Source organism: Haliotis asinina, chromosome 6, assembly GCF_037392515.1.
Source record: "Haliotis asinina isolate JCU_RB_2024 chromosome 6, JCU_Hal_asi_v2, whole genome shotgun sequence".
In the NCBI taxonomy this organism is placed as follows: domain Eukaryota; kingdom Metazoa; phylum Mollusca; class Gastropoda; order Lepetellida; family Haliotidae; genus Haliotis; species Haliotis asinina.
The window spans coordinates 19,648,640-19,670,095 of NC_090285.1; the positions used below are offsets into that span (position 1 = coordinate 19,648,640).

Consider the following 21,456-nt stretch of genomic DNA (forward strand, 5'->3'; position numbering starts at 1 on the left):
TTTTTGAGATGATGATGTTTCACCCATTTTTTTCTGAGGTGGTGGTCATTAATTTTGTGCACATGTTCTAGTGGGTGGGTCATCAATTCTTGTGCATGATAAGCAGGGGCTGGAAATTTTTTAGGGGGGAGTCATTCGTTTTCCACATGCAAGTCCATAGAAATCATTATCATTATAGTGATCTTGATTGTTGTTTTAAGAATGTAGGCGAATAGAGATGTAGGCGAATAGAGATGTAGGCGAACAGAGATGTAGGCGAACAGAGAACAATCCCTGGAAAACTGCTAAAAGCGGCAGAAAACAGTACTCAGTCACTCAGTCCCAATAATGAGGGATACTGATATATAAAACTTTCAAACATTTGTATATATATATATATATTTATATGTATGAGTTGAGAAGCACTGTCCATACAGTAAAACCTGTAGCGTCATTTTCCGCAGCTAAATTGTATTAAACATATATCTGAAATGCGAGTAGGTGCGACAACATATGTGTTTCATCTTCTGTTTTGTGCCTTGTTTCTGTTCTGTTTTGGCAAATTCTGTCTTTCAGGGGAGTATGAGGCTTGGAGTATCTTCTTGTCTCAGTTGCTAAGAGGAAGTTAAGTACGTCTGAAGTGAGATGAAATTCATCGTTGATCTCGATCTGTAGGTTCGAAGCTTGTCCCCGTTTGGTTTATTGTGGTCGTTTCATAGTTCCCGTGTCCAGTTTGTTACACAAGACTCGGGCTCTAAGGTAAATACTGTCCTGGGGTCTGAACAATACACAAAAGGATAGTGAAATGGTCCCGTTAGAGACAGAATAGTGCTATGATCCCGTTAGTGACAGGATACACTTTGATGCCAGAGTTACATGTCCCCGTGGTTGACGTCACATTGAATCAACATACCTTTATAAACATTTTTCCCCTCTTACTTGAAATATTGACGATAGCATTGGAGACAGTCCTTTATTCTGAATCGACTGGTTTATTACATATACACAGTAGATACATTGTATACAGTACATAAGTTGAGTGAGTGAGTAATGTTCTATATAAGAAGGAGGTCTGTGAATAATATATTTATAACAAAAAACAAACCGAAAAAAACCGTTCACGGAGAAATACGTGTTACCCCTCCACATGAGTGAGTGAGTGAGTGAGTGAGTGAGTGAGTGAGTGAGTTGTAACAGCACTTCAGTTTCATAACCATGTGCCTGTTTCAAGTGGGAGAAAAGCCCGACGTGATGCAGGTCCTAAACACTTTTGGATAAATCGGATACATTTTCAGAAATTCGAAGAATCGGTAACAAGATTGGGTCACACACCAATGACATGACGTAACTCATTTGGTTATTGTGCCATTCGTATCCGAAATCGAGAAGGGCATGCATCAAGCTAACCAAAGTGGACTAGACACCGCTACAGTAAATCCATGTTTGTAGTTTACTGTAGAATGCATTGAAACGTCTTTTGAACATCTCAGCATTTAAGAATTTAAATAATAAATGCGGTTTTACGCGAAATGAGTTAACACATTGGGCTCATCGTCCACTAAAGTTTATCCTTTCTACAAATAAATCATATACAGCAGTCTCTTTGCTTTAAGCTACAGAAGTGTTGTTTTTCTTGCATTAATGAATTATTTTCATTGATGCTATTTCAACGGACATCGTCATTATTAACTTTGTTCATTTGACGCCTAGCGGAACATTTTAAGCATTACAATTGTTTTATGGAAGACAGTGTCGATCTTTGAGGAAGGAGGCCGAGCATTCTGGGATAACTGAATCACTGCAACATGGCGATGCACGTTCCTAAGGCACCGGGCTTTGCCCAAATGTTGAAAGAAGGGGCAAGGGTAAGTAACTTGAGTTGAAATTATACATAATCAGACAATAAGTACTATCCATCTTGAAATCGCACTCACATCGGTATATACAGTTTCATTTTGTCAGAGTTTCCCCATGGTAAACAATCGGCCATGTGGTTGTCACGCCGTCTGAATGCTCTCGCATGTTCTGGAAGCTCTGACATGTTCAGCAAGCTCCAGTTGTGACCGTAGGAGAATTACCAGCATTAGAAAACTAATGATTGTTTGATGACATTCATGCCAGGAAGCTCATTACAATCCTCATGTATCCACTTCTTTGTAAGACATGAGGCATTCTGAAAATGTTGATAGCTGTGAAGTGAGATAAATAAGGTTTGCAGTCATTGCACATGGAAGCTTGAAGTTATTCATAACTTTATGTGCCCGTGAAGGACATATGGAATCGAAGAATGGTGCAGTCTTTGTCAATGTTTACACAATGAATGCCATTGAATGGTCAAATATTCAAATAAAACCTTTCGAGTCCTATTGACGAGGAGGTGGTGACGAATTCTGTGGATGTATTAGCTGTAGAATTACCACAGTTATCCAAGTAGGATTGTATCATCTAAGGTACCATAACTGATCAAATGAGTTATTCATTGTTAAATTAATCATTTGAAGTTCATGAATTATTTGACCGATTTTAGAAGTTGATGAGGCATTTTTTGAATGGCAACCTCTTTATTAAGATGTGACATATCTTTATAGATCCTTGTACTGTTTTTAAGCAAAAATTGTCTTTGATTTTTGACATTTCATGTTGATAAAGAAACATTTCAGGTGAGTTTGCATTGAACTGAAAATGTTCCCCATGCTCTGCAATATTGACATCATCTAATGGCAGAAGTATTTCATAAGCTTATTTATACATTACTTCCATTTTGTGTTATTTGCTGCAACTTGGGTTAGTAAACCTAAAGTATTGTTGTATCTTGTCCTTTACTTCTGAGAGTCTGAAGGGTGCCATAGAGGTTAAAGCTTCCGCTTGTCACACTGAAGATTGGATTCATTCCCCTCATTGGTAAAATGTGTAAAGACCACATACTTTTAGAATATAGCACCACAAACTTTAAGAACACCTCATAATGATCTTTTCCGTAATTGTAGACGATTAGGGTTAGCTTAGCGTAAGATTAGCGTGGGTTAGGTTAGGTCAACCTAAAGTTAATGCTAACATCCTCATGAGAAGTTGTGGTGCTGTATTCTAAATGTGTTCCCCAATTCTGTGATGTTGCTGGATTATTGCTTGTTAAAGGCCACATGCAACCAAAAAATCAAACGTAATTAAAACACAGTTATCACTTATTCATGACATATAATATACACTGCTGCTTGTGAAAAAAAACAAATAAACAAAATTATAGGTGTACAATCGCTATTCAGAAGTGCAATAGTTTGCCCTCGGGGTTACTACCTTGCTGAGTGTGGCGTAAAACTAAACTCACCCACTCACTCACTTAAGGGATGGTGGGGTAGCCTAGTAGTTAGTTTCCCCAAAGATTTCCCACACTGGTATAATGTGTAAAACCAATTTCTTTTGTAGTTTGTTTCTGTGTCCCCTGCTGTGATATTGCTGGATTATTGCTTAAAGACCACATGCAACCAAAGAATCAAACATAATTAAAACATGATTATCACTTATTCATGATATGTAAAATGCATAGCTGATTAGGAAAACAAATAAACAGGATTATAAGCGTATAATTGCAATTCAGAAGTGCAATATTTTGTACTTGGGTTTACCTCCCTTGAAACGAAGCAGTAGCGATATCGAACCCAATCAGACCCGGTGGGTGTGCACTCAAGTGTGACAAACCTTTTTTCATTGGCTATGTGTATGTACATAAGGGCAGACTTCACCGTGTTTTTAGTATTATGTGGTTTTACCTTTCAGCATTACAGTGGCCTTGAGGAAGCAGTGTACAAGAACATTGATGCCTGCAATGAACTGGCCAAAACAACTCGGTCTGCATATGGACCCCATGGTTAGTCAGATTTTCATGTACTTAATATAATTTATTTTAAATCTGTTCGATAATGAAGGGGTCGTTTTCATCACCCAAATTTAACTTGTGTGCCCGTAGAGTTATTGCTTCAGACAAATCTAAAAGGATTTGGTTCCTTTTGTCAAATTATGTGGGTGACAACAAATATTTTTTAATGGCTGTTTTCACTTAATGTGAGTCCAATAAAATTTGAAATCAATTCATCATGGTATTGTTACATACTCATTACAATTTACATTGTCTGACTGATTACTCTGTAACTTTAAATATGTAGCTGTGGGAACCTTTGTATTGTAGTTGTGAAGAAGACAGTAGCGATGATGATGATGATGATGATGATGATGGTCTTTTTTGACTGTTCCAGGTCAGAATAAGATGGTGATCAACCACTTGGACAAGCTGTTTGTGACCAATGACGCAGCAACGATTCTACGTGAGCTGGAGGTGCAGCATCCGGCTGCCAAGATGGTGGTCATGGGCTCTCAGCAGCAGGAACAGGAGTGTGGAGATGGCACCAACTTTGTCCTCATCTTTGCTGGGGCACTCTTGGAGAATGCTGAGGAACTGCTGAGAATGGTGAGAAACACAACTGCTTATGGCTTGATGTGAACGATGAAGTCTCTTTTGGATAAAGGAGAGACTGTGTCATCTCTGAGACCAAATTTTTTTTTAACCATATAAGTAAAGCACATTTGTTATTTGCTGTGGCTAATATTCTGTTTAAGGTTGCCTCTCCGGATGGACCAGTGAAGGTCCCGGGTAGAATAGGCCTTCAGCAACCCATGCTTGCCATGAAAGGCGACTATGCTTGTCGTATAAGATCACTCTTGTTACCAGTATTTATGATAAATATTTCTGCTGTCTGTCTTCCATGCTAGGGCCTCTCTGTGACAGAGGTGATTGAGGGCTATGAGATAGCATGCAAGAAGGCACTGGAGATCCTACCAGGTAAGTTTTGAAAATTTTCTTCATGATTTTTCAGTACTGTTTCCTTGGGGATATCTCATCTAGTATGTCAGATTTTATACAGGGACCTTCTGATATGTCATCTTCAGGTGACACAAGGCGGCAATTTCAGCACAATTACCTCCACAACAGGTCAGACATACATATGTATGTATTTTTTAGTAGATGAGAGGTAAAGTTCTGTGATCATGTTTGTTCATGGTGGAAGGTTAACGACATGCCATTTCTTTGCTAGACCTAACGGTTGGTGAGGTGAAAAACCTCCGAGACAAGGAGGAGGTGAAGAAAGTCGTCCGAACTTCAGTAATGAGCAAGCAGTATGGCAATGAGGACTTCCTTGCAGAACTTATCACAGACGCATGCAGTGAGTTGGGACATTTTCTGCCTCCATACGGCCAAGAAATTTCTAAATTGCTACTCTATAACTGACTATTGTAAGTGTCTGAATGAGGCATAAAAATTTAGGAGTCATGAGTCCTTGTTGTCATGAGTGGGAGTAATGGCCATGTTATTGGGAGTCAACTTTAGTATGGAACTTTCATCAAGACATCAACTGTAATTGTTTAGTAAGAACAAAAGCAAGGTATGGCAAGTCAGGTATTTGATCATCACTGAACAGTTAACTGGCAAACAGTAAACTAAGTATTTTTTAGCAAAAGCAAATTACAAGTTTGGATTACCTGAAGTAAGGGCCAAGTAGCATTGTGTCAGCAATGACACTACCTTATAAATTCACTGTGTATTTGAGATCAATTGTGCGTCAAATACACAGGTTTCTGCTTCAGTCCAAATACTGTACTATGGGATAAAATGTTGTGGATTAACTGTGTTTTTAGATTAATTTTAACTGTTGCTTCTGTCTTTTTTCAGTCTCAATTCTACCTGAGAAAAGCGGATTTAATGTTGATAATGTCCGTGTTAGCAAAATTCTGGTAAGTATTGCTGTTTTCAAGAAGTCATCACAATATTATGTATTTAGAACAGTTAGAAAGATGCCTTTTTCATCTTGAACAAGTGTCAGCTGGTAACAGGGATGGTTGTAGTGTCCTCTGATGGAGAGTCATGATTTTCTTAGTTTGGTTATTAAGTCACTATTGACATTGGGTAACGTGTTTGCAAATACTTCAATTTGCTAGTTGGCCATCGGTGCATGTCGTCGCCTGCATGCTTTTAAATTTAATGAAGGCCACAAGGGCCTGCAATTATTTGAAACTGTTGACCTGATACAGGTTCAACCGGTGCTGGGTCTTCGGGTTGGCGATTATTTTAAACACTGGCTCCATGTGCATAGTAATTGCCAGTGCTCCCAAAGACTTTTGTTGGAGTTGAGAGCCTGTAATATAATTGTTTAATGATATTTGCAACACGTTTGGCTCAGTTTGCATCATTTACTGGCTGCCATGGATACAACTATAAGAAAATTTACTACTGTGTTATGCTGCAAACATGGTTGGTCAGCTCCAAGCTGATAGGATTCGAGTAACAGTGCAGAAATTAAGGGAAAGTTCCTGCTTTAGCTGAGTCAGTGATGTATCTCACTCTCTCACCTTTGTTATGGTAGGGTTGTGGCGTGACACAGAGCTCCACAGTTCAAGGTATGGTGTTCAAGCGACTGGTCGAAGGTGATGTAAACAAGATGGAGAAAGCCAAAATAGCAGTGTACTCTTGCCCCTTGGATATCATGCAGACAGAAACCAAGGTGAGTCAGGTGTCCTGCCTTTTCCGTATCAGGGTTTGAAGGGTACTGAGGTATCCTTGTAGGAAAGAGTCTAGTTGTAATGCGTACATCCAGGGTTCAGTTCTCAACATGCTAAATATATGTAAAGCCTGTTGCCGGATGTATTCATGGGTTTGAATCTCAGATTGGCTTTGTTTTGTCATGTTAACACTTTAGGTTTTCCTTTCATGTTAGCGTCGGGGCGGTGGGGTAGCCTAGTGGTTAAAGCGTTCGCTCGTCACGCCGAAGACCCGGGTTCGATTCCCCACATTGGTACAATGTGTGAAGCCCATTTTCTGGTGTCCCCTGCCATGATATTGCTGGAATATTGCTAAATGTGGTGTCAAACCAAACTCACTCACTCACTTACTCACTCATGTTAGCGTCCATGGGGAAGGCTAGTGATTAAAGCATGCAGTGTCATGCTGAAGATTTAGGTTTGATTCCCCAGACAGGTACAGTGTGTGAAGTCCATTTCTGGTGCCCGCCCCCACACCCACCCACCTGGGATATTGCTGGAATGTTGCTAATAGTAGCATAACACCTCACACACTCACTCACTCCTCTCATGTTAACTCGACTGTCAATAGTGTAACTAAAATACTGTTGTCGTAAAACCAGTCTGTCAGTGAACTGATGGTTCACCAGGTTTTAGACCTTTGTATTTATTAATAGAGACCAGATCAAAATACTCTACGAATTTTTGGTAAGGAGCATTGAAAAACCCAAACCGCTTAAAATGTCAAGAATGTTTGTAAATGGGCAGAATGTTTGAAGTTTGTTCTAGTGTCCACACCTCGTTGATGCTGGAATATTGTCCATGGGACATCACTCTGAATTTTATGGACCATTTCTTTCAGGGAACTGTTCTTATCAAGACAGCAGAAGAGCTTGTCAATCTCAGTAAAGGGGAGGAAAACATAATGGAGGCAGTAAGTTGCTATTTAATGTGTTTACCAGTTTGTCATGCCACTCTGTTGTGGACAGGAGTTCACTGACCTTTCTGTTTGTGCTTTGTAAAGAAGTACAGCTGATGCAACTGAGGCTAAAGGTTATAAATAGTTATCCATCACTTATTACATGTTTAAGTATTTGTGAAGATACGGGTTAGAACTGGTTATCAGCAACCCATGCTTGTTGTAGGATGCGACTAATAGGATCGGGTGGTCAGGCTTGCTGACTTGGCTGACACGTCACCATATCCTGTTTGAGTAGATCGTTGCTCATGCTGATGATCACTGGATTGTCTGGTCCATGACTAAAACATGTCTTATTTCTTTTTCCAGCAAATCAAGTCAATAGCTGATGCTGGTTGCAATGTTATTGTTACGGGAGGGAAAGTAGGTGACCTTGCCCTTCACTACTGCAACAAATACAAGATCATGACTGTGAGGTTAATGTCCAAGTTTGACCTGAGGAGACTCTGCAAGACGGTCAATGCAACAGCTCTGCCCAAAATAGTGAGTGGTGCTACATTTGACCCATTCCTGCACAAAATGTCAAGCACTTGCAAATACCTGTGGCGATATTCAACTTAAATCATCACGTGAAAAAAAAACTAAAGGGATGTACAGTTAAAAAAAACCCCCAAATACACAAAATCACCCAGTCGCAGTTGCCGGATGTTTCAATCTGCACTGAATGCTCGTAAAACTAAAGATTCTGATTTGATGTAGTGTAACCTTGAAATACTGTGACTTGGTATCTTGGACAAGGACTGTAAAACCAACACAACTCTTACGAACAGCCATACTAACCCATGCATACACTTGGCTATGCAAGTGCAGTGATATTGAAGGTTACATCTGTCCCCATTACACTTTATCGAAACTTGATAGATAACCTTTATGTGTGATTCTTTGACAACTATACAGAAATAGAACTTCTTGCTTCTTTTTTCATGCCCCATATCTGTCCATCCGTATGAAACGGAATGTGCTCTATCCACTTCTCCACACAAAAAAAATGCTCTGTGGAATTCAATGAACTTATACTTGGGCTTTCTCGGGACTCGAATGGTGTGCATCTCATATTTTGTTTTTGTATTTTATTGGTTTTTTTTATGTTGAGAGACTTTTAAACTTAAAATTTTTTTGTTGAATTTCTCCCTGATGTTAGTGAAGTAGGGGAATTAGTCTATCCACCTCTCCACAAAAACTGCTGTACAGAACTGATTAAGCTTATATATATGTTTCATTGGGACTTGAAGGGGTGAGCATCTCATAGTTGCATAGATGTTCATTGAACCTGTTGTGAATTTTGTTCAATTATTGATCTTTATATGATAATAGGTTGTGGTATCTAACCCCTCAAACATTGTTTTAGTGTTTTCAAGTACTTCAGGTGGACCTTGAATGTGTTAACCTTCAACCTGCCATACTGAATATGTTCCAGAATATACCACTTAGCTTTCATTTGCCTCCACAGTGATATTGCTATAGCTAGGTTATTTACCCTTGTACCTTGAACCTTCCTGATACAGGGGCGGTGGGGTAGCCTAGTGGTTAAAGTGTTCGCTCGTCACGCCAAAGACCCGGGTTCGATTCCCCACATGGGTACAATGTGTGAAGCCCATTTTCTGGTGTCCCCAGCCGTGATATTGCTGGAATATTGCTAAAAGCGGCATAAAACTAAACTCACACACTTCCTGTTACAGGTTTAATTGTACTGTGTTCGTTGTGACATACATTTACATACATTTACAAATAAGTATTTACCTTGGACACTGTGGATATATTTATTTTATAATCATCCATGATATTATTTTAGTAGGAGTTAATCACCAGAGCACACCCAGTGTACGAACCTCTTCCTACAGCAGCTGGGGCATCTGTGTCCCTAGACACAATTTTTTTCTTGGTCATCTTTGGAGTACAGTAATGTTTTTAAACCATGATCTGCTTCAGACCCCGCCTACAGCAAAGGAGACAGGTTTCTGTGACCTAGTATATGCAGACGAAATCGGTGGCACACCTGTCATTGTGTTCAAGCAGGGTGAGTGCATTATTTATCGCTCACTTCTCTAGAATTGTGTCACAGTGTGGGAATATTGAATTATGAGACTGGTTGGTGCTGATCATAAGCTTAAGCAGAGACCTAGGGGCGATGGGGTAGGTGAGTGGTTCAAGTGTCCACTAAGACCCGGGTTTGATTCCCCAGTTCACGTTCAGTGTGTGAAGACCATTTCTGGAGTCCCAACCTGATATTGCTGGAATATTGCAAAACTGAACTTCTGAAACATTTGTTTTAAGCATCTGTGTATAATTTCACACTGTGCTGCTTCAAGTAATCTCAAGAGAGGTGTGAGATTTTATATACATTTGATGGATGTCTGTTCTGAAAAACAGTGCTTGTAAGTTCTTAAGGCTAAATGAAAAAGAGTGAAATGTTTCTTGGGTATCGACATGACACTTTTATTTGTGGGCATAACAATTTTTTATTGCCATTTTAAAACAATAGAATTGACTTGGCTGTGTCCTGATCATCCGTCTGTCCACTGTAAGAATGAGTGTGACTGAATCTGCAACTTATTAACACGTGCCTAACTTCCCAGGCTGTATTTCTCTGAGAGAAAAAAAATATAAATGTGTCCTACAGCAAAGTCCTACTGCCCATGTCACTTTTGAAAAAAATGTGCCTGAGAAACATTTATTTATTTTTTATTTGGCAGCCTAAAGGATGTCACTTCAGTTTCAAATGATTTTTTTAAGATAATTATCATTGACAGATGTATCTTGAACTGCTCGTTGTTGATTGTAGAAAAGGAAGACAGCTCTATTTGCACCATTGTCATCAGAGGGTCCACAGAGAACATTATGGATGACATAGAAAGAGCTGTAGACGATGGAGTCAACACCTTCAAAGCACTGACGAAGGTAAGCAGTGTTAAATCTTCGATGGTGGTGTTTGACTTGAATATCTTGAAAACTGATTCGTTAGCGATAAGACAAGTACTTATCACAGGCAGTGTTGACTCAGTTGATGCGTTTTAAACTATGATGTGTTTCATGATTATTTTGATAATAAAAATTGTGACTTTAAGGACAATAGCTTAAGTTCTTGTGTCTTAAGCTGTCTTCCAGAATGCTGATAACATTTTAAGAAGATACAACATCCAAACATATCCTCATGATTTTGCATCTGTCTTTAGCAGTACTATGATGAGGGAAAAAAAATTAGGTTTTCTATAAATTCTTTTATGTTGCATATATGAAGTGTTACAGGTTCATTTCATTGGCTTCATCAAAATGTGTCCTAAAGTTTTAGCTTTTTAGGAAAGCATCCTGTCCTCAAAGTATTCATCAGAGATGTCTCTGTGTTAACTTAAAATGCAATGTTCTACTTAAAACAGCATAATGAAAAACCAGTATGTACTTTCCACCCAAGATTGTCTTGTGCTGTTGTCATCTGCCTCTAATAACCAACTTACTCATGCTCTCATTGTAGGAATTACCATGAATAGAGGTGTTCCTAGAAATGTTGTATATTATCCTAAGGATGCAGTGTTTGCAGTAGGTTTTGTATGACTCTGTACGACTCTGTACTGAAAATGTGCTTGGATTTCATTCATTTCATATGCAATAATAGTAATTTAGAGCTATCGTTCTTTGAAATATATCACTCTTCTATAAATAGTCAAGTAAAAATTAACATCAAACATTGTCATAAAATGAGGGCAAGTGGAAAATTAGTCAAGACAAGTTACTTTTTGAAGTTACTTGCCCTTGTGGCAAGTTTCTTTTGAAAAAAAAATTGAACCCCAGTTTAAGGTACTCTTTGAATTAGTAGATCAGAATCTATGCGTGCTAAACACACGCAGCATACTGTTTGCATGTTTTTTGTGTGAAAAACACAGGTTTCAGCATTAACATGGACACTGGGATGCTTTGTCAAGTATTGCCTGATATATCCCTTCTGTTCCAGGAGGCCAAGTTAGTCCCTGGAGCAGGGGCTACTGAAATAGAACTGGCCAAGCAGATCACTACATATGGAGAGGTAGGCATATGTCATCGTTAACTGGGTCAGTTCTCATGCCTCAGTGGTTTTCTGGTCCCAGTTGGGATAGCTCGCATGTCGGCCTCTTTTGGTCCTCAGTTTCTGAATTGAATGGTTCCTTGATGAGTCAGTTCCATGACTGATCACTTGATTGCCTGGCCCAGACTTACTTATTTATAGGTACAGTTGTGCCCAGTTTATCCGAACTGTATTGAAATTGTCCGGTTGAGCGAATTTTCGCATATCTGAACCACGGGCCATATGTACAAAGAAATGTACAAAGAAACAAACATAGTGGGCATCAGACATAATCTTTATTGATTACACATAAACAAATATCAGTGCATACATAAAATGTCTCATACCTGTTCCCGCAGTTACGCTCACTTGAAGAAATCAGTCATAGCTTTTTGCACTGTCTGTGTCGAAAAGCGAGAGGACTTTCGCAGGTCAGTTTGTCACTGTCGACATTCACAAGATCATCAGCAGTAACAGTCACAGTTGCAACTTCTGCACACGATCGTAGTACATCGCGAAGTTCCAACAAGGCCATGTCTTCTTGTGGGTACTCAATTGACTGGATAATATCCACATGACGAGAGCAGTTAGCAATTGCCTTTTCGCTCAAAGGTGTCCAGGCTTGCTTGATCATCCGGATTAATTAATTATAGTGATCCACAAATTGACACGCCTCAAATTTAACTCAGTGTCACCTTGCTATTCAGAGGTAGTTAATCTTCTCCTGGTTCAAACACTGCTGACTTCTTTCACGTTACGGCAAGCAAGACCCTCGGTAATTGCGAGTGTAAACATACAGATGCTCAGCCATCCGGATATACAAGACAAAAAATGCACATAATTTAGTGTTTTGTTTGTGAAAATGACCGTATGGTTACGAAACCAGATTTCCGGATAGGTAAGTAATTTTACAATTTTGTGAATTCGTTATAAGTAATTTTCGTTCGGAAGGCGAGTTTTCCAGATATCTGAGGTTCAGATAAACGGGGCATGACTGTATCCACCATTTAGCTGGTATATTGATAAGTGGCATTAATCAGCATCCTGACCATTTTATGTGATCACATGATCTTATACAATCCTATGACTAGTTGACTAGTTGATAATACAACTGGTATCACCCAATGCAGAATTGTTTTACTTCAGAGTTTGCCTGGCTTGGAGCAATACGCAGTGAAGAAGTTTGCTGAGTCACTGGAGGCCCTCCCAAGAGCCCTAGCAGAGAACACTGGAGTTAAGGTGAATAGCAACATCTATGATTTTTTTTTGTGGGTGGGTGGGTATGCGTACGTGCATTATTTAAGGTTACCATGTAGGTTTACGTACAGTCAGATACAAGGAATCTGTCATTAGTGAAAGATCATCCTCTCATACATCCTCAATACTCTCTAAGGAGACATTTATACTTCAACAACCCACGCTTGTCTTGGGAGGTAACTTATACTTCAACAACCCATGCTTGTCTTGGGAGGTGACTTATACTTCAACAACCCAAGCTTGTCTTAGGAGGTGACTTATACTTTAACAACCCAAGCTTGTCTTAGGAGGTGACTTATACTTTAACAACCCATGCTTGTCTTAGGAGGTGACTTATACTTTAACAACCCATGCTTGTCTTAGGAGGTGACGAATGGAATTGGGTGGTAAGGCTTGCTGACTTGGTTGACACACGTCATTGTATCACAGTTGTGTAGATCAGTGCTGTTGACTACTGGATTGTCTGGTCCAGGTTCACTTCTACACCTCTGCCAATATAGCTGAAATATTGCTGAGTGCATTGTTAAACTAAACTCACTCCATTCTTCAGATTATACCTTATCACCTTTGATGTAGAGCAAAGCTAATTTGTTCATTCCAGGCAACGGAAGTTCTGTCTAAGCTCTACGCAGCTCACCAGAAAGGCAGCAAAACCTTTGGTGTGGATATAGAAGTAAGTGTAAAAGGAGAAAACCTGCTATATTTAGTGCACTTGTCACTATGGATTGTATTCCTCTTTTTGCCATATGTGGAGGCTAATAATTGTTTTCTTTGTCTGATACTGCTGAATCGTTTGATTTCACAAGCTTTGTTCTGTCTTAAGTATTGTGTAAGGTAAATAAGGGTAAATATCCAAGCTGAAATATAAACAAACCTTAGGAAAACATGAACTCCTAAGAAATTATTCTGTTTTCAGAGTGGAGGCCCAGCCGTGTGTGATGCGAAGGAAGCAGGGATTTTAGATCTTTACCTTACGAAATACTGGGGAATGAAGTTTGCCTCGGCAGCCGCATGCACTGTACTCAAAGTAGACCAGGTATTGTTTCAAGGCTAAACATTGTTACAGGCACTTTGTTTACAGGATGTGATTAAAATATTTATACCCCACTTCCAGATCTTAACCGTGGGATATCTTTGTTCTAACTGTACATAACAGTAAAACATTTGCTAAGTCTAGCAATCAATACACTACAGATTTTGAAGTGAAACTCCAGGGTCTCTACCTCAGAGTTCTGCTACTAAACTGTAGAGATTGTGACTGATCCACCGTGGGAAGTTGGTAATCAGTAGGACATCAGTGTCAATAATCAATATCAGAGAATACAGAGTGTGACAGTTGCTGTAAATGGTGAAGTAGTGAAATATGCCTGCTCTGCATGAACATAGTGAGCACCCAACAGTATGTTCAGGGAGAGTAGAAGACTGCAGTTGCTCCAACATTATTTCCATTAGTAAGTTTTAATGAATGCTGAAGGTTGGAGCCGTCAATGGTTTTCTCTCACTCAATTTGTCTTCCTTTGTGCAGAAATAGCCAGATCTCAAAGTGGTTGTTCATGGTTATATGTGATAAAGATGTGATCCTGTTCTGTCAGTGTTACTGTGTTGTGATTTTTCAGATTATCATGTCCAAGCCTGCTGGAGGTCCGAAGCCACCAAAACAGAACCAGGACTGGGATGAAGATTAATAACGTCACCCTTTAGAGTCATGCTGCCAGTTTTCAACATTACCATGTCTGCCATGTCTCAGAGGATGTGACTGTGATAACCAATCAATCTTCAAAAGGACTCCATCATGGTGTGTTGGGGGTCTGTCTGGATATATTCTGGCCCCAGAAACTAATGGACTTCTTTCATCATGAGTGCTATTTCATTGTTAAGGAAAACCAGATTTATTTGGTGACTGGTGATATTGTCACTGGACATATCACTTTAGTCACCTATGCTCTATGAAGACATTATTTAAGTTATGTAACATCCATGTTTTGTCTGCTTTTTATACTGTATGCTATAAGTAAATACCTCTCGATCAGTCCCTGTTTGTGTTAATTCCCTTACAGAATGAGCGAGAGAGTGAGTTTGGTTTTATGCTGCTTTAAGCAGTATTCCAGCATCACGGAAGGGACACCAGAAATGGGCTTCACACATTGTACCCATGTGGATGGAATCAAACTCAGACGATTTTATTGACAGTTCCTGAGATATGGTTTACTCTTAACATGTGCAAAAGTGTTTTTGTACAAGTGTCCCTATGGTGCTTTCAAGATTACTTTAGGTTGTGAAACATGGTCATATCTTTGGTTTACAGTTGTGGCAATGTGTGGTTCAGTATGTAGAGCTCGGGTCACGATCAGTTGAAGTTAAGTTTTGTTGGGCAGAGAGAATGCTTGGAAGGGTGACCATGTTTTGGAATTTGACTCCAGAGAATTTCTAGGACTTAAGGCAGCGGTATTTAAAGCATTTGCACGTGATGTTGAAGACTCAGGTTAGATTCTCAAAACATGGGTGCAATGTGTGAAGCCCATTTCTGGTGTCCCCTGCAGTGATATTGCTGTAATAATGCTAAAAGTGCCAGAAAATTAAATTTCTCGTTCATTCTAGGACTTAAGTCCTGCACCACAATAAAACATGTGACACATGTGGTCTGAGCTAAGTCCAGTGACCTTGTTCAAAATTGCCCATCCACCCTGCAGCAATTAGGTACCTGGTATGATACGATGGTAGTCTCATTTTGAATCTTGAACACCTAACACTAGTAAGGATGTCTGGAAGCAGTGTTTGTGGACTGGGAGTAAACTGAGGTGCAAGAATATTTTTAGTTCGCAAATGTCCTGGAAAACAATGCTCGTGATCATAACCTTTTCATCAAATTTGCCTTTAAAACAAATCTTGTTGGGTACCAATGAGAACTGCTGGTACTTGACTTGTAGGTAATGCAGTTCATAGAGATCTTCTGGTTTTGTCTCCATTTGTCAGCCTGACTTGGAATAGGTTGTAAGCAACACATGCTTGCGACAGAGGGTGACTAAGCTTGGCGTAAGAGGTATAACAGGATTGGGTCGTTAGGCTTGCTGACCTGGTTGACACACATTTCATTGATCCCAATTGGGCAGATCGATGGTCATCTGTTGATCACTGTATTGTCTGGTCCAGACTTGATTATTTACAGGCTGCTGCCATATAGCAGGACTATTGCCGAGTGTGGTGTAACACGAAACTTGTTTACTCACTCACTTGAAATAAAGATGGTAAGCATCCAAAGTGAAAATGATATAGAACAACATGACACAAAGTTGGAGGTTTTATTTAATGTAGAAACGGACAATTTCATAGAGAATGTTATGGTTAGGTGTGTGTGAGTTATGAAAAAGTGTATGTGGAAGTAGAAAGTATTCTTATTAAAACTATATGGGTCTGTTTAATGAAGGGCAACCTTGTGGAATAGGCGTGCATGTGGACTTCATCAAATTAGCTTTGTAAAGGTCTGTGGGATTCTGAACTGTCCTTAACCAACCCAACCAGGTAATGCGAGGGATCTTACGACTTAGTTGATTGCATGTCATCTTGCATGATGGTATGACCTGTTGCTCATACCATCAGTCGGTGGATTTTGTTATTCATCAAGCAAATAACATGAAACTGATACACAAAAACAGATTTAACCTTAACGTTATGAAACTGAAGAGTCAACATTTGTGTTCACCATAACAAATATTGAATTCCTCACTTCTGGTAACATTATCAGTTGAGGTCTCTTTACGACCGGGCTGAAATAATGATGTTGTGGTGTAAAATCTGGAGTCACCGGTCAAGGTTTTGTCTCCTAGTTGTTTTGGAAATTATCTTTGAGATGTCCAACAGGATTCTGGTATTTCTAACATTTCTTTCTGATAAGGATTGAATCTTGAGATGATTTTCCAAGTGAAGGATACAATTTGACTCTGACGAACGAGTCAAAATTTGATTTCACCTTGACAAAGAATGAATTCCTTCATCACTTCTGGTAACATGAGAAGATCAACCTTTGTTTTAATTTGTCTGCCAATTCTTTTGCGAATTGTCCTTCTTGTGATGTTCTTTAGGGTATCTGGCATTTGTAACATTTCAGATAATAAGGAATGAATTTCAGCATTATTTTCAGAATAGGAAATAATATTATAGTATCTTTGCTTGGCCACTCCAACGGCCAGTAAAAGTTTCACAACACGTGCATTAAAGTAAAACACGGCTAGACTTAAAGGTGTAACAGGGAGAGGCACATCCTTCCTTATGAATTGCAACACACTTGGGTTTGCGATACTATCAAGGTCACAGTTTTCAGACACCAACCATTTTACAGCAGCGAAGTTACCTCCCTTTATTGCATAATGTAATGGTGTCATCCCATCATGGTCAGTTGTGTTGATGTCGACCCCTGCATTGATGAGATGTTTCAGGCACTGAAAGCCATCATGATGACCGACATGTCCTTGATAAGGCAGCTGGGTTAAATGAATGGCCGCTTTCCCTTTATTGTTAGTCATATCAAGTCGACAACCATATTTTATAAGAACTGCCATTTCTTTATGGTGTCCTCGGTGAGCTGCCACCATGATTGGAGTCATGCCAAGCTCATCATGAACATCTTTCATGATGTCGGGGCAGGTTAGCAGGAACTCTAAACACGGTATCTTCGAGTTGATCACAGCAACATGCAAGGCAGTGCTACCATTTTTGGTTTGGATGTTGACATTTGCTCCTTTTGAGACCAGAAACTTCACAATGTCCGTGCAACCATAGCGACAAGCAGCAACAACAGCCGTCTCTGAGAACATCAGATCCTGAGAGTTGATGTCAATGCCTGTGTCCAGGATTTCGGCAAGGCGATCCAGATTGCCTTGATGTGCAGCAACCAGCATTTGAAGGTTAAGGTCATCATTTGTTTCCATGGCCTGTAGATGAAAGAAAAATACATGGACTCAAACTTGCTTGGTGATGAAAGGCAGTTTAATGATTTGACAGCAGCTCACATGAATATATAAAATCAACACATATACATGCACAAAGAAGGCACATAAAGAACAGTAATTTGATGAAGCTGAGCACTGTAAATATGGCATTAAAAATATTCATGAATGTGACATCACACCCATGCCCAATTCAGTGGCTGAACATACTGGCTGCTCTAATGCCTTCTTTTAGCGGCAAATGGTCTACCTTCTCTTGGATGAGTAGCGAAATACTAAATGTAGGTTTGTGCAGATGGTTAGCTAGTGCTAATCAAACATTACTTTACAAACACTGGTTGAAATAAACGTCAGCTCGCCTGATCCAGGCTGGCAAATTTTGTGTTTGGCTGCCTGAAAGATCTCTCCACCAGTTCGACTGTCTGGCTGATATTTTAAAATACCTCCCTTTTGGAAGCCTTGTATGAATGACATGATCCGAGGTATCGCTCTGCATTTTCGCAGTTACAATTTTTCAGAAAATATTTCATTTCTTTCGATGATGTAAACCAATGATTGGAATTCCGCAAGCTCATTTCAAATGTCACAGGCTGGTGATGTGATTAAGTGTTTAGGTTCATACTTGTTAATGCTGAATAAGTTCACATTTGAAACAATGATAAGTGCTTGTTTTTGTTTAAAAAAATGCAAGTTATGAGTCAGAAGTGTGAAAGTTAACTTCCAAGATGGACAGGCAACATTTTTTTTTACCTGCCCAACTGTCTGGTTGAGTCTGAAAATTATTTCAATCACTTAATACAAATACTCCCTGGTTGTATGAAGGTGATGACATTCCTAACCCAGGGTTCTTTGTGAACAGCCATTCACATTTATATTCTTAAAAAATTCATTTATTTCATCTTCATCTGTTTCAGTTTGGACGTGTGCACATTCAATGATGTCATGAAATGTGTAACTTTCATCAGAAAATACATTAATGGGAAAAACTATTTATATTTCAAATTTACCCCACCCTGTATCCCCCATCCACTGTGACTGAAGGCTGATAGGGTGGTAGCTATGCTGTCACTTTGTAAAGCTATATTGTAATAGCCCTCACAGTTACAGTACAGATTATGCAAACCAACACTGTAATGCACTGAAGGATTGCATTACATCCATCATTCAGAATGACTGTGTATTTTTTTCAAACAAGAGAAAAGCCTGCATGTGATTGACCAAGCAATTTGTGGTGCCTGGTGTAGAGTCTTGTCTCATGACCAGAGACAACTGAGGTGTTAATTCGATGTTATTGTTGCTTTGGGATGGTTCATGTACTGTCCCAGCAACAATACTGTCCCAGCAACAACAACTGGCTTTGAAATTTCCTGTATTGTATTAGCATCATTTCTGTAGCATTAGGCACACTTAAAAACAACATTCTCAGCTATATGTAGTGACAGTGTGTATTACATGAAACTGTTGATAATGTTATTACATTAATGGATCTTATGAAGAACACATGGAAAATAATAAACATATGAATATATCTCTAATGAACAGAAGGAATCACTGAGAGTCACTTTTGACAATATTCCATCTAAATCAATTAAACAGTTAACAATTAAAGGTCGAAGATTGTTTTATACTGTAAAATGTTCACTAATTAAAGCAGGAACATTGTGTTACTTTGTCAGATATTCAATATGCAACAATTATAGATAGAACATTGTTTAATACTGTGCATTATTTGATCTTCAACAATTCGTGATAGAACATTGTTTAATACAGTCCATTATTCCACCTTCAAAAACTATAGAATTATTGATGAAGCATTGTTCTACACTGTGCATTATTAATTCCTCTCTTCAACAGCTAAAGATTGAACATTGTTTAATACTGTGCACAATCCAATCTTCAAAATTAGTTATAAAACATTGTGTAATACAGTTCATTATTTAACCTTCCACAACAAATGATTTAACATTGTTTAACACTCTGCATTATTCACCTGTAACAACTGGAGGTGGGGATACATATTCCAACCCTCCTCCCCTCCACCCACCACACACACACACACATACACACCCCAAAAAAAACAAACAAAAAACAAAAAAAAACAACAAAAAAAAAACAACAAAAACACCACCACCACCACCACCAACAACAACAACAACAAAACAAACAAACTAGTCTCAGTATTATCCGTTACACTACTGTACTCTCGGAAGGAAAACTGATGTGAATGAAAATACCGACTCTCGAGTCTACATGTTCAGTTATCAGCTTAATACAGTGTTAATTCAGTCCCCTGACAAAATATATTGTGCCAACAATTTGAATGGAATGCTTCTAATATATGTTGCTACGCCGAGCTATTTCATGTGTTTTTAAGCACTGGGCCCACCAGATAGATCTACCAGGCCCACTGTTGAATATCGTGTTCCGTAATTTGAGTCCAGTAAGCGCAATGCCCTTGGTGATCAAATACATTGTCTATATTCTGGGTTGCAAATTCTGGGTTACACTGTATATGTCTACACACCGAATGTGGATGTATGTGGACCGGTTTCCGTTGTTTTCAGTCTGAATGAGGATTGGTTATCTGCATCTTCTTGGCAAGGGTTTGAAAACAACTTCGAACAATGCTGTCGTGATTCCTGTTTCCCCATAAACAAAGGAAGGGACGTAACTCTTGCATCCATGACTTCTCGAGAACTGCACGAGACAAATGTTAGGCAAGCACATGTCGTCAGTTTCAAACACACGTATTGCTGTATTGCTTCTAAATACCGTATTCATTTCTGTATTATATTCAGCTTTTGTATTGAAGGAGCATAAAATCTGAGTGTTTGTTTTTCTTTTAGTTTCAAAACAAACATTGCGCTTGCTTTATGTTATGAATTAACCCTTTTCACAATTTGCGAACCCTGCCATTTCATGAAAATATCTGAGTACATCGAATAATTCATATACAAGGTAAATATGGTCTATTGTTGACGTCTGTACAGGGACAATCTCGTTTGAGTCTCTCTGGTTTATATTTACGATAGTTTAATATCGATTATTTTATTGGACACAAACAGACCCAACTTCGGGCCCAAGTCGCCACACCACCTCATTGGAACCCGATGTCACACTGTAGGTTAAACACAGACCATAGATCTTGAGTATCAATATATAGACTCAACGACGTGCGAGTAGATCTATGGTCTATGTTTAACCTACAGTGCGATGTCGGGTTCCTGTGCACCACCTCCTCATCTCCAGATGCATTTCGTTCAGGTTTTCTAGATGAAGGTCGACCTGCATCCTGGTTCCCGGGCCTCTATAAAAAAGAGTGGCCCGTGAACCAGGACTGGTCGAACCACAGATGCGGCTTGCATTGCCTTGAGTAGCAGGGCGTGGGCATGATAACCATGTCACGCTGCTGACGTTTTTGGTCCGTGGTTCGATTCCTAGCATGGGATTTAGAGGTTTTATGGCTGTTGATGGGTTTGATTTTACTAAGACATGATGACACACTGCCAGTGATATACGTTATAGCGCTATCCCTGACGACTGCGCATGATTCAGTTCTGGGACTAGATTTTCGAAACTCAATTAGCACTAAGTCAGTGTTAATGTATGGGACTTCTTAGCGCTAAGAGAGCTTCGAAAATCTAGCCCCAGAATGGCAATATCAGGAATTGTGAGTGTTTGACATACGACTTACG

General features: G+C 39.3%; 2 protein-coding genes across 2 annotated transcripts; one reads left to right on the top strand and one right to left on the bottom strand.

The window, feature by feature from the left end:
- The first annotated feature begins 1,707 nt into the window (after window positions 1-1,707).
- LOC137286159 (T-complex protein 1 subunit theta-like) lies at window positions 1,708-14,847 on the top strand. Its single transcript, XM_067817835.1, has 16 exons — window positions 1,708-1,844; window positions 3,754-3,844; window positions 4,230-4,441; window positions 4,744-4,813; window positions 5,067-5,195; window positions 5,702-5,763; window positions 6,393-6,530; window positions 7,409-7,480; window positions 7,835-8,008; window positions 9,455-9,542; window positions 10,308-10,423; window positions 11,472-11,543; window positions 12,708-12,800; window positions 13,420-13,491; window positions 13,735-13,854; window positions 14,435-14,847. The coding sequence occupies exons 1-16, from the start codon at window positions 1,785-1,787 to the stop codon at window positions 14,501-14,503; spliced, it is 1,638 nt and encodes a 545-aa protein (XP_067673936.1). The 5' UTR covers window positions 1,708-1,784; the 3' UTR covers window positions 14,504-14,847.
- Window positions 14,848-16,103: 1,256 nt separating this feature from the next.
- LOC137286782 (serine/threonine-protein phosphatase 6 regulatory ankyrin repeat subunit B-like) lies at window positions 16,104-20,433 on the bottom strand. Its single transcript, XM_067818775.1, has 2 exons — window positions 20,286-20,433; window positions 16,104-17,746 (listed from the first exon to the last, which is right to left on the bottom strand). The coding sequence occupies exon 2, from the start codon at window positions 17,741-17,743 to the stop codon at window positions 16,769-16,771; it is 975 nt and encodes a 324-aa protein (XP_067674876.1). The 5' UTR covers window positions 17,744-17,746; window positions 20,286-20,433; the 3' UTR covers window positions 16,104-16,768.
- Window positions 20,434-21,456: the final 1,023 nt, after the last annotated feature.

Bases quoted from the DNA above. Each gene is read 5' to 3' on its own strand.
- LOC137286782 (XM_067818775.1), bottom strand. From the start codon at position 17,743: ATGGAAACAAATGATGACCTTAACCTTCAAATGCTGGTTGCTGCACAT.
- LOC137286159 (XM_067817835.1), top strand. From the start codon at position 1,785: ATGGCGATGCACGTTCCTAAGGCACCGGGCTTTGCCCAAATGTTGAAA. The intron at 3,845-4,229 runs GTTAGTCAGATT...TGACTGTTCCAG, and splicing joins GTCTGCATATGGACCCCATG to GTCAGAATAAGATGGTGATC. The intron at 13,492-13,734 runs GTAAGTGTAAAA...TTCTGTTTTCAG, and splicing joins CCTTTGGTGTGGATATAGAA to AGTGGAGGCCCAGCCGTGTG.